We start from the raw sequence: 17134 nt of genomic DNA, 5'->3' as shown, positions 1-17134 counted from the left end.
AATGAATACCACAATGAGGGGATTTTTTAATATTCGACGTTATGACTGTTCTTGTTTCTGCTGGTCAACTTTGCTGGATTCAGACAAGCACAGTGAGCAGCAGTGAATTTCTACAGGCACCCGGTGTGGGCTGCACTGGTTTGTTGCTGTAGGAAAACACAATGGCTAATGAGAAAAGGTCTCTGGTCCTCACAACTAGCAAGTCACTGGTGATATACGAAACAGGAAATCCAGCATAAGCATATTTATTGAATAAAATCAGTGATAAGGAAGAACGTAAATTAGGCACCAAAGCCAGCAAGGAAGAGGAAATGACTTTTCTGATTGTCAAAGGTAAGAGAATGAGAAAGAAAAGTACATGAGGGTGAACAGGCTGTGAACTTCTGAACACACTGAGAATCTGATACGAACCAAGTACCAAGTAGCTGCTTAGAGACCGGACTATGATTCCAGGTGTGCAGGTGGAATTTACAGGTGGTCCCAGGGAGGGAGATGCTTGTCTTGCAGTTTTCAAGAGCAGATGTACAACAAGTAAACTGGGGTGGGGTAAGGGAAAGGAGGGCATTTCTGGCAGAAGAAAATATTCTGGGAAAGTGCACATCAAAAGGAAGTAAGGTGTAGCATCTTGCAAGGGCCTAGGGATTGGGCACAAAATAAACTTGAAAAGGACCTGAGCAGAACATTATAAATCTCATAAAGTGTTTGGGTGAGATGCCCTGTGCTTCCACAGTATGGCAGGGAAACATCAAACTTTCAATCGGTGTTGTATTGAATAGATGCCACCCATTCTTGGTTATTTATAGACTCAGTGATGGGTTCTGTGGGTTCCTCTAGTCTTTAGGGTTTGTTCTGTTTTTTACTCTATTTATCCTTCCCTTGTTTGTATGTTGGTTATATCCCTGCTTTTAAACACGAGTACCCTTAAAAGGGCATTTACCTGTAAGATAACAGCCTATTTATTTAAATTTGGAGCAGCCATGTGGGGCAGTGGTTGAGACGCTGCCTGGGATGTCCTCGTCCCATATCAGTGCCAAACATCCATCCCTGACTGCTATATTTAAGACAAACATAGAAAAACTCTAAAAGGTAGAGTGAGAGGGCAGACTGCCAAGGGACTTCAGGCTCAGGAACTATATAGTGTGAGGTCTCTGGGTTTCATTTTTGGTGCATATATCCTTGACTGGAGAAGGCTGCAATCCAGAAACACTAATGGCTGTAGACCAAAAAGTAAGAAAAGAAGAAAAAATAGCCGCCCCAGGTAAAAAACTGCTCTCTTTAACAGCAAAGGACCAAAAAAAAAAAAAAAAAAAAAAAAAAAAGGAAAAGCTTGGCAAGACAGGGAGCAGAGAGCTTTTAGAAACAATAATCACCCCAGGCCTTGAGGAAAACTGGCTTCAGTCCCACTCTCCATGCAAAGGTGTCAGAGAAGGTGAAGTGGGGAATCCGCTCCTCCCCCACCCCTCCCTTCTTCCTGTGGGTCAGGTGTCACGGAGCCTGGAGCCTACAAAGGAAGGCCGCACTGCTACCCCGAACCGGCACTCACAAGGTGCCTCCCTGTACACACTAGAGTGGTGTCGGGGAAGTTCAGTGGAGCCAGGGCTTTGACCACTTCCCAATGGGAATGAGGCTCCCCTCTCCATCCCACAAATTCCCTCTGGAATTTATGTAGGGGCAGTATTGAGGTGGCTTTCCCTTCCCAGTTGGAACAGTAGCAGAGGAGCCTAAGGGGGGAACCTGAATTCCCACCCCCACTTGTAAGTAACAAGGCAACCCCCACAGTAGGGCGATGGAGATTTCTGCCTCTACCTGGAACTGATAAGGTGACACTCTGTCATCCCAACCCGATGGGCACAACGTCAAAGGAGGCCTTGCTGAAATAGAAAATTCAGTAAGATCCAGAGTCCCGTAACATCATTGCCAAAATATCTAAGATTTAACCGACAAAAAAAATCACTTATACCAAAAAACTGTAAAATCCAAACTCGAATTTAAAAAGGCAATCAAAATGTACCAATGTCAAGATGATGCTATATTGGAATTATATGATAAAGGTTTTACAGTAGCCATAATAAACATACTTCAATGAGAAATTTAAAATATACTTAAAACAAGTGTATGAAACAAAGAAGACTAATCAAATGTGAACTTGAAAACTGAAAAAAATAGTAACTAAAACAATAAAATCCAGTGGATGGGCTCAACAGCAGAATGGGACAGAACACAGAATCAATACAGTTGAAGTCAGAAGAACAGAAACAACCACAGCTTCAGGCACTTGTAGGGCTGTAACAAAAGATCTAATATTTGTGTCCTTCAAAAAGGGGACGAGAAAGAAGATGCAGCTTAAGACAGTATTCAAAAAGACAATGGCTGAAAATTTCCTAAATTAGTCAAGGATATAAACCTGTAGATTCATGAAGCTGAGCAAATCGCCAAAGGAAAAAAAAATCCAAAGACATCCAAGCCAAGGAAATCCCGGCCAAGATACACTGAAATCAAACCTCCGAAACTGAAGATCTGAACAGGAAAAAAGCAACACACACACACACAAACACCGGAAAGCTGTGACAGGGAAACACCTTACCCATCTGAGTAAAACAATTAAATGATAGTTATCATTCAGACACCAAGAAGTCAGCAAGAAGTCTTGGAAGAAAAGAACTGTTAACCCAGAACTCTTCATCTAGCAAAAATATCCTCCAGGAATGAAATGGAAACCAAGACGTTGCCAGATGAAGGACAGTCAGCAGGACTGTTTTGCTATCATGCAGGCTTTAAGAATTGCTAAAGGAAGTTCTTCAAAGAGATGGGGAAGATTCCAGAGGAAACCTGGAATACCAAGAAGGAAATAATAATACAGTAAAATATGACTAAACACAACAAACAAGAAAGTTCTCTTCTCTTGAGTTTTCTAAACTATTCTGGATGGCTGAAACAAAATTACTAGAGAATCCATGTGGTTTTCACTGTGTGTGCAGGAAATACTCAAGACACTGTAAGTGAAGGGAGAAAAAGAGACTTAAAAGAAGTAAAGCAGGGGTGGACACGTGGCCCAGAGGTTGAGAAACCTGTGTCCCACATCAGAGTATCCAAGTTCCACACCGGGCTCTAGTTTCTGCTTCCTGATAATGTAGACTACGGGAGGCAGCACTGATGGCTCAAGTGATGGGTTCCTGCTACCATGAGGGACCTGGATTGAGTTCCAGATCCTTAACTGTTTTGGCCTTGACCCAGCCCCAGCCACTGCAGGCAAGCGGGGACAAAGCCAGTGGCTGGGAGCTCTTTCTTGTCAAACAAAAAACAATCTTTTTAAAAAATGAGGGAAAGTTTCCATGTTTTATTGACACCGGTAAATGTTGACAACAGTAGACTATGATGTTAAATACGTATAAGGTAGTATCTAGAGCAACCACTATAAAGTCTATAATCAACAACATTACAGACAAATCAAAATGGAATTCTAAAATAGAAGGGCAGAACAGACCAAAAAAAGCATGATTAACAAACCTCATCTCTGAGAAATATCCTTCAAATATAATGGTATAGATATGCTGTAAGTCAAAGAATAGAAAAAGATATACCATGCAAATATCAATAAAAAGGCAGAATTGGCAACATTATCATCAGATAAAACAGACTTCAAGGCAAAGACAATTAGTAAGGACAGGGAGGTATATTACCTAACGAAAAAAGGGTCATAATCACCAAGAAGATACAGAAAGCCTAAATGTATATGCACCAAATGACATAGTTGCAAAATATGTGAAGAAAACTGATCAGAAAAGAAATAAGAGGGGCCAGTGCTGTGGTGCAGGGGGGAAAGTGGCTGCTTGCAACCCATATCAGACTGCTAGCTGGTCCACTTCTGGTCCAGCTTCCTGGGAAGGTAGCAGAAGATGGCCTAAGCACTTGGGTCCTTGCCACCCTTGTGGGAGATCTGAATGGAGTTCACGGCTCCTGACTTTGGCCTTGTCCAGCCCTGGCTGCTGTGGCCATCTGGAGAGTGAACCAGTGGATAGAAGACCTCTTTCTCTCTCTCTCCATATCTCTGTCACTTTTTTCTTTAGTTTTTAAATCAATCAGGAAAAAAGCAAAGAAAACAGAAAGGAGGATATAATGACAAGAAGAACAGAGAGCAATGATAGTGAAATCAGAAAAAGAGAGAAAAATCAATGAAATGAAAAGCTGACTCTGAAAACATCAGTAAGATCAGCAAACCTCTGAAGGATTGACACAGACAAAAACAAAAGACAGTCACTCAACTCAAAAAGGAAATAGGGTATTGCTCAGACACCAAAAGAACAATGTAACACCCTGAACAATCTACTCACGGGAATTTGAAAATTTAGATGAAAAGAACCAATTCCTTAAAAGTTATACCTACACTCTTCCATAATAAAAAATAAGTGGAACAGACGGGACATGACCCCGTGCTCCTATGGGGTGCTGGCTGGTGTTGCAGGGAGCAGCTTAACGTGCTGTGCCACACTGCCAACTGAATTTGTATTTGAAGTCCTCCCAAATATCAGGCCATTCAACAGAGAATTCTACTAGCTAGTTAAAGAACTAACACCAATTATGTACAATCCCTTCCACAAGACGGAGAGAAGAAAACTTGTCCTATGTCTCTGAGGCCGATACTGCCCTGATACCAAACCACGCAAAGACAGCGTCAAGAAAGAAAACCATAGATCAGTATTTTTCACGAATATAAAGACAAAAATCCTTTATTAAACAGTAGCAAATAGAAATCAACAGCATATAACAAGGAATTAAATACACTGTAACCAAGTATGGCTTATTCCATGGATGAAAGGATGGTTTAATATTCAAATTTTTTAAATCACATAAGTTATTCACAAGAAGAAAAAGCACTTGCTCATGTCAATTGAGAAAAACCATTTGGTTTAATTCCACATTCATAAACAAAAACTCTCAAAACAGCAGGAATAGACAGAAACTTCCTCAACTTGGAGAAGAACATTCACAAAAAACCTGTGACTAACATCGGCCTAAACAATGAAAAAAATAAATCTTTTCACACTGAGATGAGGAAACATCCCTGGCTGCCATTCCTATGCAGTGACTGGAAGTGGTAATCAGTATAAGTAAGTGAGAAAAGGAAATGAAAGGCAAACCAATTAGAAAGGAAGAAACAGAACTGTCCCTGCTTGCGATGACATAGTGGCCTATACAGAACATTCCAAGAGACCCAGTGAATGAGTTCAGTACGGTGACAGGCTGTAAGAGCAATGTTCAAAACCTAACTGTATTTCTGTACACTAGCAATGAACACATGAAAAACGAAATTAAAAATAGAATGCTATTTATAATTGCTCAATTTTGGTGTAAATTATAGCCAACAAAACATGTGAAGACTTGTTTGCTAAAAACTATAAAATGCTGATTAAAGAAATCAAAGATATAAATAAATGGAGACAAACCATGTTCTTTTTTTTTTTTTTTTTTTTTTTTTTTTTTTTTGACAGGCAGAGTGGACAGTGAGAGAGAGAGAGAGAAAGGTCTTCCTTTGCCGTTGGTTCATCCTCCAATGGCCGCCATGGCCGGCGCACCGTGCTGATCTGAAGGCAGGAGCCAGGTGCTTCTCCTGGTCTCCCATGGGGTGCAGGGCCCAAGCACCTGGGCCATCCTCCACTGCACTCCCGGGCCACAGCAGAGAGCTGGCCTGGAAGAGGGGCAACCGGGACAGAATCCAGTGCCCTGACCGGGACTAGAACCCAGTGTGCCGGCAATGCAGGCGGAGGATTAGCCTATTGAGCCGCGGCGCCAGCCGGTATAGTCATATTAAAAAACAGTTTAGTGGGGCTGGTGCTATGGCGTAGTGGGTAAATCTGCTGCCTGCCGCACTGGCGTCCCATATGGGTGCAGGTCTGAGTTCCAGCTGCTTCACTTCCAATCCAGTTCTCTGCTAACAGGCCTGGGAAAGCAGCAGAACATGGCCCAACCACTTGGTCCTCTGCACCTATGTTGGAGACACCCAGGAAGCTCTTGGCTTCAGACTGGCCCAGCTCTGGCCATTGTGGCCATTTGGGGAGTGAGGCAGTAGATGGAAGATCTCTGTCTCTACCTCTCTCTCTGTAACTCTGCCTTTCAAATAAATAAAAAATCTTGAAAGCGATATGAACAGGGCCAGCGCTGTGGCGCAGCGGGTTAATGCCCTGGCTGAAGCGCCAGCATCCCATATGGGTGCTGGTTCTAGTCCTGGCTGCTCCTCTTCCAATCTAGCTCTCTGCTATGGCCTGGGAAAGCGGTAAAAGATGGCCTAAGTCCTTGGGCAATTGCACCCATGTGGGAGACCCGGAAGAAGCTCCTGGCTCTTGACTTCGGATCAGCCCAGCTCCGACCGTTGCGGCCATTTGGGGAGTGAACCAGCAGATGGAAAATCTCTCTCTCTCTTTCTCTCCGCCTCTCCTCTCTCTGTATAACTCTGACTCTCAAGTAAAATAAATAAAATTCTTAAAAAAAAAAAAAAAGAGAGAGAGAGAGAGATAAGCATATATCCTAGCAATTCTACTGGCAATACATCCCTGAGAAAAGAAAATTTATGTTCATACAAAGTCTGTACATAAATGCTCAAAGCATGTGTATTTGTAATAGCCAAAACCAGGGAAAAACTAAAATATCCTTCAGTAGCTAAATGGTTAAGCAAACTGTGGTCCGTCCATATCATGGAATGAAAAGGAACAAAGTGACACATTCAACAAGTTGAATGAATCTCAAGCACATCATACTGAGTGAAAAAAAGCCCATATCAAAAGTCACATTCCTTTTTTTTTTCTTTCCCAGTGGTGGGCAAGGTAGCGAGGTTTATTGGGATAGGGCATCCATCAGAATGGAAGGGACAGAATCTGAGAGAGGGCCCAGTCACTCAGGCTGTGGAAAGCAAAGTTTATAATGGTTACATGGAGAGCATACACCCGGCAGGCCAGGCGGGCAGCTCAGCAGAGAGCTGAGAGTTGAAGGTGCAAAAGTCACATTCTTTATGAGCCTGCTTATATACCATTCACAGATGACAGAATCATGGAGATGGAGAACAGACTGGTGGTTGTCAGCAGCTACAGACAACTGGGGTGGAAACTAGGCTGGACCCCCAGGGAGCAGCAGGAGAAAGATCTTTATGGTGATACAGAATGGTTGTGCACCTTGATTGTGGTGGTGTCTATATGAAACGGCATGAAAGCTCACACTGTCACACACACAAACACAGGTGCATTTAAAATTCATGAAATTTGAATGAGGTCTTGGGATTCCTGGTTTTGATAATATACTGCGCTCATGTAAGACGTATCACTGGGCCGGCGCTGCGGCTCAGCGGGCTAATCCTCCACTTTGCGGCGCCGGCACACCGGGTTCTAGTCCCGGTCGGGGCGCCGGATTCTGTCCCGGTTGCCCCTCTTCCAGGCCAGCTCTCTGCTGTGGCCCGGGAGTGCAGTGGAGGATGGCCCAAGTGCTTGGGCCCTGCACCCCATGGGAGACCAGGAGAAGCACCTGGCTCCTGCCATTGGATCAGCGCAGTGCGCTGGCCATAGCGCACCGGCTGCGGCGGCCATTGGAGGGTGAACCAACAGCAAAAGGAAGACCTTTCTCTCTGTCTCTCTCTCACTGTCCACTCTGCCTGTCAAAAAAAAAAAAAAAAAAAAAAAAAAAAAAAAAAAGACGGTAACACCGAGGGAACTTGATAACTTGGTAAGGAGTACATGAACTCTTTGCTGTTTTGCAGCTTCATATGAATCTGTAATTATTATAAATAAAATAACGATTTATAATGAACAATTATAATAAAACTATAATTATGGGAGTTGGCTTCACGTTTCTCTTAGGACTGCCTTGGCATAGCAACAGGAAAGCATTTTTGCACATTCGCATTGTTTGCAATCTTTCTCAGAAGCCCTGGGATTGCGAGCAGAAGTTGAGCAGTCTCCCGAGAAAACCCAGTATGATAAACAGCTGTTTGAGGATTCTGACCTCTCCAGTTTCAGGTGACCTCACCCAGCCTGTGAGCCCAAGGAAAGAGCCAACGTCCAGGTGTGAGAAGTGATTACTTTATAAGGAGGTGGACTGCATTTTCATTTCTTTCATTAGCAGTACAAGAACAGAGAGTATGACGTGGCTGGACAAATGAGGAAATGTTCATCCTTTGATAAGAACAACAGGAGAGTGCCAGAAAACACATAATTGTAACTATCCACATGACATTTCTATTTCACTTTGGATGGGTCTCTGCACTGCTTCTTTACAGCCATGAGTCCCAAACACGTGGACATTTGCTGGACACCACAGGAACTGCTGGCTGGGGACAGTTCAGTTTCAACACTAGGCTGTTACATTTCTCTTGGTTATGTCCTAACAGATGGAACTCTTCCGTCTATCTTTTGACCTACAGATCTTATGGAAAAAAACCCTCTGAGGCACTAGGATACCATGAACAAGAATGCCTGGGAGCTTCTCTATTTGGGTATGTTTGGTGGGTAAGGGATCAACTTCCATTTTGGCGTCATTACCTTAAACATCCTTCTCACTTTGTGCATTCTATGTACCACCTTGCTTAACCTGGTTTTTACAGCCTTACTGGACTTTCTCCCGGATACTGTGGAGTCAACTTATCTGGCCTCTATCCATATGTCCCCAAACAGATAAAATGAATATGCATATAATATTACCTCAGTGAAAGATACCATCACAACTACCCATTTACCCAAGTTCAGTGGCAGGCAGCCGGCCTGACCCTGCCACTCATTAACAGCGCTCTTTACATCTTTGCCACGTCTGCCACTCTCCACCCCGCCTCCTTGCAACCTCCATCCCAGACCTCATCATTTCACCCTCACACTGGACTATCGCACAGCTTTTCACTGCCTTTTCTCTGACAGCTTTGCAATCCATCCCTATAACACTGCTGGACAAATGTTCACAAAACTTAAATCTAACTGTGCCATTTTCCTACCAAAAACCCCTCAGTACCTTCTCATGTGCTACAGGAAAAAGAGCCACTCAATACCAACTCAGACCATTCCTCAACCTGGTCGACCTCCTTCCCCTGAAACCCTTCTGCCCACCACCACACGTGCTGCGGGATCCCGCATGTGCCATGGCCCTGGGATTCTCCAGGGACTCTTGCTTGCACTATTTATTATCTGCTCAGATGTTCCATTCTTCCTCCTGTGGCCATGATTCAGGAGCCGGCGCCGCGGCTCACTAGGCTAATCCTCTGCCTTGCGGCGCCGGCACACCCGGTTCTAGTCCCGGTCGGGGTGCCGGATTCTGTCCCGGTTGCCCCTCTTCCAGGCCAGCTCTCTGCTGTGGCCCGGGAGGGCAGTGGAGGATGACCCAAGTGCTTGGGCCCTGCACCCCATGGGAGACCAGGATAAGTACCTGGCTCCTGCCATCGGATCAGCGCGGTGCACCGGCCGCAGTGCGCCAGCCACGGCGGCCATTGGAGGGTGAACCAACGGCAAAGGAAGACCTTTCTCTCTGTCTCTCTCTCTCACTGTCCACTCTGCCTGTCAAAAAAAAAAAAAAAAAAAAAAAAAAAAGAGCAGCTCCTCTGTGAGGCCTCTCCCGGGAACACACACAGTGCTCTACCCCATTCTCCCATCACAGCTCTGACGCCTCTGCCGGGCAATCTTTGTTTGGATATTTGTCTTTTCCGCCATCTTCAAAGGCAGGGACCCTTTTTACTCACTGGATGATCAGTATCCAGCACAGTGCCAGACTCACATGGGTATTTGGTAAACATTATAGGAAATGCTACAGGTCTAGCTCAGCTTCTCTCCTGTCTTGGCTTGGACTTTGGACCTGTGTTTGTCACTGCATTTACCCACTGAATGTCAGTTATTAATTTTCCTGCTCCTCAACTGAGGCTCCTTGTGGACAGGGGCAGGACAATAAAGAAAAAAAGGAAGGGGAGGTCAACAATTATTTATTAAATGCCTATTTTATTTTAAACTCCCTTCTAAATACTTTTGAATGAGGTTTAGAGAGGTTTAATTATAGAAATGGAGAGAAAGAGAGAGGAAAAATAGGCAGTACAGGACTCATAGAGGTTTAAAATAACTAAATACAATAATGAATTAGAAACCAGTAAAAACATGAGAATTTGTGAGTCCATCCTGAAAATAAACAAACATATACATGAGAGCAAAGGGGGAAGGGCTTTTGTTTCTAGTAAAATACAAACGGTAAATGAGAAGTGGTAAAGAGGAAAAAAAATCAGCATGTCATAAGCAATCAAAAATGTGATCAGGTGAGAACCATCAATACATGTTAAATCTATGCAGAAATTCTGACAAGAAGCAGGGTATCTGCGTTGTCTTACAGTAGCTTTTCATATATAACGTAGTAGTTGCAAAGAAGAGTAGGAAAACTGGGTAACACATGGATTGGCTGACACCCTGAGGGGAGAGATGGTCACCACACACCTCCAGATGTGACGCTCTGAGAAGGACATACCTGCAGTTTAACCCCTAGGAAAGACCAGGCTAATGTGAGATGAGGAATCAGGCTATCGGAAGAAAGACAAAGGGAGACCCTATTCTTTAAAAATATCAGTCCCATAACAAAGAAAGGCTGTGGAAATGATCTACAGTAACGGTGAGTCAGGAACCCTGAGAAAACACAGGGCATCATGCGACCCAGGAGAGGGGTTGGCTAACTCTAGCTGGTAGGCCGAAGCTGGCCAAATTCAGCCCAGAGTCTTTTACAGGGTCGTCCAACAAGCAAAGCAAAGCAGACTATCTGACAAGGACTGTGGCTTGCAGAGTCTCAGGTGTGACCAGGCTTCTATAGAAAAAGTTCACTGATCCCTGAAGAACAGATCCTGTGCTGGAGGAGGGAAACTCTAAGGGCCATTATAGATCTGAACGAGGAGGGCAGTTTAAGGTCCTGAAGTCGCTAACTATATTGTGGTTGGATAAGAAAATATTCTGATTCTTAAGAAATTCACCCTGGTGTTAGGGGTGAAGGACTGTGGCGTGTGTAACATTTCCTCTACTGGCTCAGAGAAGAAAGTGTGTGTGTGTGTGTGTGTGTGTGCACTTGTAGCAGGAGGGAAAAGCAAGCAAGCAAGCAAATCAGAGAAAATGGTCAATTTGCAAATTTATGGGTCTTTTTGTATTGTTTTTATTATTATCCTTTTTTGTGAATTTGATAATTTCCCAGTTTAAAACAAAAGCAAAGGAGGAAGGGAGTATATGGTCTGAAGTCAGACGCCTGGACTTAAATCTCATTTCTACTACTTTCTGGCTATCTCATCTTGGACACGTTACTTAATCCCTAAATATGTCAGTTTTCTCACCCATGAAACAGATTTCAAAAGAACCTAATTTACAGAGTTATTGTGAGGATTAAAAAATATACTTGACAGTATCTGCTGCATATTAAGCACTAACAAAATCAGCTATTTTTATAAATAAGAAAAATAACAGTAACTGAAGTAGCAATCATTCAACCACACCATGAGCCAGGTGCTGTATTAAGGGTTTCCTGATAACAGTCTTAGGTATCACTATGCTCATTTTCTACACGAAAAACTAGAAAGACAAAGGAGCTAACAGTCCAACCCTAATCACCTAGACTGAAAATAACCTCTTAATTATTCATGATACCACAGAACAATTAAACAACTTGCAGTGTCACCTAGTTAACAAGAGATGGTGTGGGAGTTGAGCTAAGTCCATTCTTCTGTGACTTCTGTGTGCTTTCCATTCTTCATGTCTGGGCAGTGTGTCCCTTGATGCACAGACTACTTCCAGAACTCAGCAGGAAGTCAGTAAACTCTCAGAGAACTGGACTGGCCTGAAATTGATATGGGACTTTAATTTACCACCCATATCAGTTTCAAGTCCTATTTTCAACCAAAGGTAACAAGGTGCATGAAAAGACAATATGGGTAAAAACCAGACAATGGAATCAAATCCACAGGGACTACAGATACTCAGGATGACTGGATCAAATAATAAAACAACTCTATTTCCAAATATTCAAGAATATAAAAGCTAAACTTGGAAACTAAACTAACAGGGAATGGAAAATTTCACAAAATGGATTAGCATATTGAAACAAAGAAAAAATACAAATGAGAAAGCAAGAGACAGAAAATACCATGAGCTCTGACCTAATGGAGTCCAAGAGGAGAAGAGATAATGAGGGGAAAAAAATTAAAGGAAAAAAAAGGCTGAGAAATTTTCCAGAACTGAGGGAATGGTCAACCCTTCATATATTTATGAAGCCCAAAGAGTCCCCAGCAGGAGAAATAAAAGGAAGTGCACGTCCAGACACAACACAGCATAAAACCCAAGGGGTAGAGTGGGAACAGTCAGAGGGAGGTGAGGGCGAGCAGGTGGGGATGGCAACAAATTCACAGCTTTTTACCAATGCAATTTAAAGAGGGAATTTCTTTATTACGTTGGAAGAAAACAAATGCAAATCTAGGATTCTAGACCCAACCAGAATATACATTTTCAGAATGACAGAAAATAGAGTCTGCTGTCAGCAGATCCTCTAAAAGAAATTTTTAAAGGATGTTCTTGGGGCAGAAGGAAAATAATCCTCAATGGAATACCAAAGATACCTAAAGGCCGGCGCCGCGGCTCACTAGGCTAATCTCTGCCTGCGGCGCCGGCACACCAGGTTCTAGTCCCAGTTGGGGCGCCGGTTCTGTCCCGGTTGCTCATCTTCCAGGCCAGCTCTCTGCTGTGGCCCAAGAGTGCAGTGGAGGATGGCCCGAGTCCTTGGGCCCTGCACCCACATGGGAGACCAGGAGGAAGCATCTGGCTCCTGGCTTCGGATCAGCACAGTGCACCGGCTGCAACACGCCTGGCCGTAGTGGCCACTTGGGGGGTGAACCAACAGAAAAAGGAAGGCCTTTCTCTCTGTCTCTCTCTCTCTCACTGTCTAACTCTGCCTGTCCAAAAAAATAAATAAATAAATAAATAAAAAATTTAAAAAAAAATAAAAAACAAAGATACCTAAAGAACAGAGAGCACAAACAATGTTTAAAGTGTAGATAAAGGGCAGGCGAAGTAGTAGGTTATGTTACTACTTGGGATGCCCACGACCCATATATCAGAGATCCTGGGATTGAGTCCTCAGATTCTGATCTCGCTTCCTGTGACAGCACCTGGGATGTAGCAGCTGATGGTCCCCAAGTACGGGGGTTCCTGCCACCCACAAGGGAGACCCAGATGAAGTTCCTGACTCCAGGTTTCGCAGCATGGCCTACCCACGGCTATTGTGGGCATTTGGAGAGTGTACCAACACAGAGAAGATCTCTGTCGGTCTCTCCTTCTTTCTCTGTCACTCTGCCTTTCAAATAAATAAATAAATACTGTAGATAAATCTAAACAAATACTGCATAAAGAAATAATAATATTATTCCTTACCCATTTATAATAAATATTCATAAGAACATACGCGGGTGAATCAGCATGGGGAAAACGATGGGTGTGTGTTCTAAAGTCCTTGCTTTTACACAGCTAAGGGGTAACAGTAGCTTTGATTAGTCAAGGATAAATGTAATAATCTCTAGGGCAACCATTCAAGGAAGAACAACAAAAAGTGATTTAATCTGCAAGCTAACTGGAGGGAAGACAAGACCTAGGGGCTTCAGGAAGTAAAAAGTACAGTGTTGCTGGGTGCAGGATGACGGCAGAGCTATTCTTGAAGAAGCCAGGCAAAGGCTGACCACAGAGGGTCACGTTATAGACTGACTTTCTAAGCAGCAGAAGTCTATACTCTATTATGATGTCTTCTGCTGTGGTGTGAAGAACAGACTTACCGTAAGGAGGAAGAGAGGACTTTACCACCCTAGGATTACTTCCCTAGGATGGCCTTTTCAACCAAATTATTTTTAAAAAGATTTATGTATTTGAAAAGCAGAAAAGTAGAGTGACAAGGAGAGGGAGAGCGAGAAAGCGAGAGAGTGAGCGGGAGAGGCAGAGGGAGAATCTTCTATTCACTGTTTATTCCCTAACTTGCCTAAAAGTTGAGGCAGGGCCAGGCTTAGCCAGGAGACAGGAACTCCACTGGGTCTCCTATGTGGGTGGCAGGAATTCAAGTACTTGGACTATCATTCACTGCTTCCCAGGCACATTAGCAGGAAGCTGGATTGGAATCAGAGCACCAGGGACTCTGATATGGGATGTGGGCATCTCAAGCAACTGCTTAACCTGCTGTGCCACGATGCCTGCCCCTCAAATAACTTTTTTAAGTCATCATCTTACTTTAGAAAGTAATGATGCATTACATGCTAGAAAAGAAAAATCAGCTTTTTTTTTTTTTTTTTTTTTTAACAGGCGGAGTGGACAGTGAGAGAGAGAGAGACAGAGAGTGGTCTTCCTTTGCTGTTGGTTCACCCTCCAATGGCCGCCGCAGCTGGCGTGCTGCGGCTGGTGCACTGCGCTGATCTGAAGCCAGGAGCCAGGTGCTTACCCTGGTCTCCCATGGGGTGCAGGGCCCAAGGACTTGGGCCATCCTCCACTGCACTCCCTGGCCACAGCAGAGAGCTGGCCTGGAAGAGGGGTAACGGGGACAGAACTGGTGCCCCGACCGGGACTAGAACCCGGTGTGCCGGCACCACAGGCAGAGGATTAGCCTAGTGAGCCCTGCACCCCATGGGAGACCAGGAGAAGCACCTGGCTCCTGCCTTCGGATCAGCGCGGTGCGCAGGCCGCAGCGTGCAGGCCACGGCGGCCATTGGAGGGTGAACCAACGGCAAAGGAACACCTTTCTCTGTCTCTCTCACTGTCCACTCTGCCTGTAAAAAAATTAAAAAAAAAAAAAAAAAAGATTTACTTGGGGAAGTTAATTTTCTTTGTGGCTACTTTAATTAACATTTCAAATACTAGGTGGCCTTCTCTGTCTCCTGATGCTCCCAGAACCATGGTTAAGTCTCTGACAGATCACAGGTCAAACAAACAGTCTAACTTCAATGAAAGCACAGGGGCTTTTCAACCTTCTATTTGAGACTAGAGCATGCCAAAGTTTACAGTAACCTGAGAAGCTAGCCACCAAGAAGCCACTTAGGCTACTGGGTGATGTGAGGTGGGGATGGTGGGAGGTGGGTCTTTCATATTTAAATTAAGCCTGACTTCGTTTGCATAAAACATTTACATGAGAAGAGGAGGTAGCCAGTGTGGTACAATGAACCTTAAGGAAGATACCCTTTATTTTTTAAAGATGTATTTATTCATTTGAGAGGCAGAGTTACAGACACAGACAGGGAGAGACAAAGAGGGAGGTCTTCCACCTGCTGGTTTACTCCACAAATGGCCACAACCACAGGAGCTGGGCTGACCTGAAGCCAGGAGCCAGGAGCTTTCTCCAGGTCTCCCAAGTGGGTGCAGGAGCACTTGGGCCATCCTCCACAGTTTTCCCAGGCCATAGCCCAGAGCTGGATCAGAAGAGGAGTGGCTGCGACACAAGCCAGTGTTAGCACGCAGAGGCTTAGCTTACTATACCACAGCATTGGCCCTCGGAGGACATCATTAAGTCTCAACAACTTGCATGTACTCCTTGCCTTGCTATTATTTTGAGTCCAACCCCAGACACAGCATATTAATTCAGCTGGATATAAGAACTACCATTAGCCACACTAACACTGGTATCCTGATAAGGGTTTTTTCTTCTTATTTTACTGTACTGCTTCTCTCCAAAACTGGATTATTTCCTTGCTAGGCACTATTGACTCAAGGCAGACATTAGACTTGGGTATTGTTCTGTGGTAAAAAAAAAAAAAAAAAAAAAAGGGAAAAAATGGAAATAATGTCAAGAACTAAAATCCCAAACAAAATTCTCCAGATGTCAAAATTCAAAGCCATCTGAAATTTGATAAACACCTCAGTATTCCTTCTGACAGCTGGAAATTCATAGGGGGGTTGTTTACTATTTTAGCTTTTCCCTGTCACTCCAGGAAGACTAGAGGTTATCTCAAGGGTGTTTTCTTTCTTTCTTCTTCTTCTTCTTCTTCTTCTTTTTTTTTTTTTAAACTATGCTCCTTTCTAAAAATTCCAAGCCAGAAAGTACTTCATGATGTCCAGATGAGGGCTAAATAAGAAGCAATTTCACACAGAAGAGAGCCTATGAACCCAACAGACAGAATTTAGGGCTTTCTTCATGTTTGGTTTAGGAAAGGCAGCAAAAAGCACAATATTTCCTATCGCAGCATGAGGAGAACTCAGAAAGAAGAAAGCAGCAGCGAGGATGAGGGGAAGGAAAAGCTCAGGTTTGCACGTCCTTACCCTTTTGTGTGCTATCAGGAGGCAGTTGGAGTGTTCGTGCTCACAGGCGATATCATAGTCAGGGATCAGCTCCACCAGTTCGCGGACAAACCGGACGACTTCCTCGTGCCAGGGCACGTTGGCCATGGTCAGACTGCTTGCCGAACTTGCTCCACAGTAGGTGACACCCTGGGGAAACATCACAGCAACTCAGGAGTGAATACAGACTCACCAGAGGTTCACAGACAAGACGTTCAGAGACAGAAGGGCGTCTTGAGGTCATTCAACTCGATCTCACCCAGCCTGTTCTGAAGTGAAGAGGGCAAGAGAGAGACCCTAACGTTGACCTGGGAGAGCCTACAAGTAGCACTGCGGGTACTGGGCCCATATTCCTTCCACTTGACAATGCTGGGGCTAAGAACCTGTGCTCTGTGCTGTGTCCTCTGTTATCTAATCTCAATCATCTATTTGAGTCAACAGTGTATTTTTTTCCACTCAGATTCATTTGTGCACTACAGTAGATCAATTGTGAAGGGCTTCTAGTCCTTGAGGATGAAAATGAGAGCGCAGTAGACACCACAAAAATTTATTGCCCAACTGACACACTGGAAAATCAGATGAGTGCTCATTTTCTAGCATGGTTGAGACTGAGACTGGCACACTTCTGTCAAGCACCAGAGCAGAACCCCCTAGAAACTTCTCTTCATCACGCTCTCTGAATATGGACAGGCACAAAGCAAAGAGACCTGCAAAAAGGAAACGTATATGTGGCTACACATACATGCGCACGCACACACACACACACACACACACACACTTGTTTATCTCACAGATAAGGAGATTCCTATTCAGTACAACGGCAGTAGGATAAATCGGCTTCAGGGGCTAGCATCGTGGGA

At 44.1% G+C, this 17134-nt stretch overlaps 1 protein-coding gene across 3 annotated transcripts in view; it reads right to left on the bottom strand.

Annotated features, from left to right (window-relative positions):
- LOC100354908 (S-adenosyl-L-methionine-dependent tRNA 4-demethylwyosine synthase TYW1) overlaps positions 1-17134 on the bottom strand; it is a 210166-nt gene that overhangs the window by 23632 nt on the left and 169400 nt on the right. For all 3 annotated transcript variants that reach the window (XR_011384574.1, XM_070064497.1, XM_070064498.1), the window contains one exon: positions 16257-16424. Coding sequence is in view for 2 of the 3 variants with exons in the window: in XM_070064497.1 (XP_069920598.1) it covers positions 16257-16424 (168 nt within the window). In the remaining variant the exon portion in view is untranslated. The remainder of the gene's footprint in view (positions 1-16256; positions 16425-17134) is intronic.

Source organism: Oryctolagus cuniculus, chromosome 19 (assembly GCF_964237555.1).
Source record: "Oryctolagus cuniculus chromosome 19, mOryCun1.1, whole genome shotgun sequence".
NCBI lineage: Eukaryota > Metazoa > Chordata > Mammalia > Lagomorpha > Leporidae > Oryctolagus > Oryctolagus cuniculus.
This window is presented reverse-complemented; position numbering and strand designations above follow the sequence as displayed.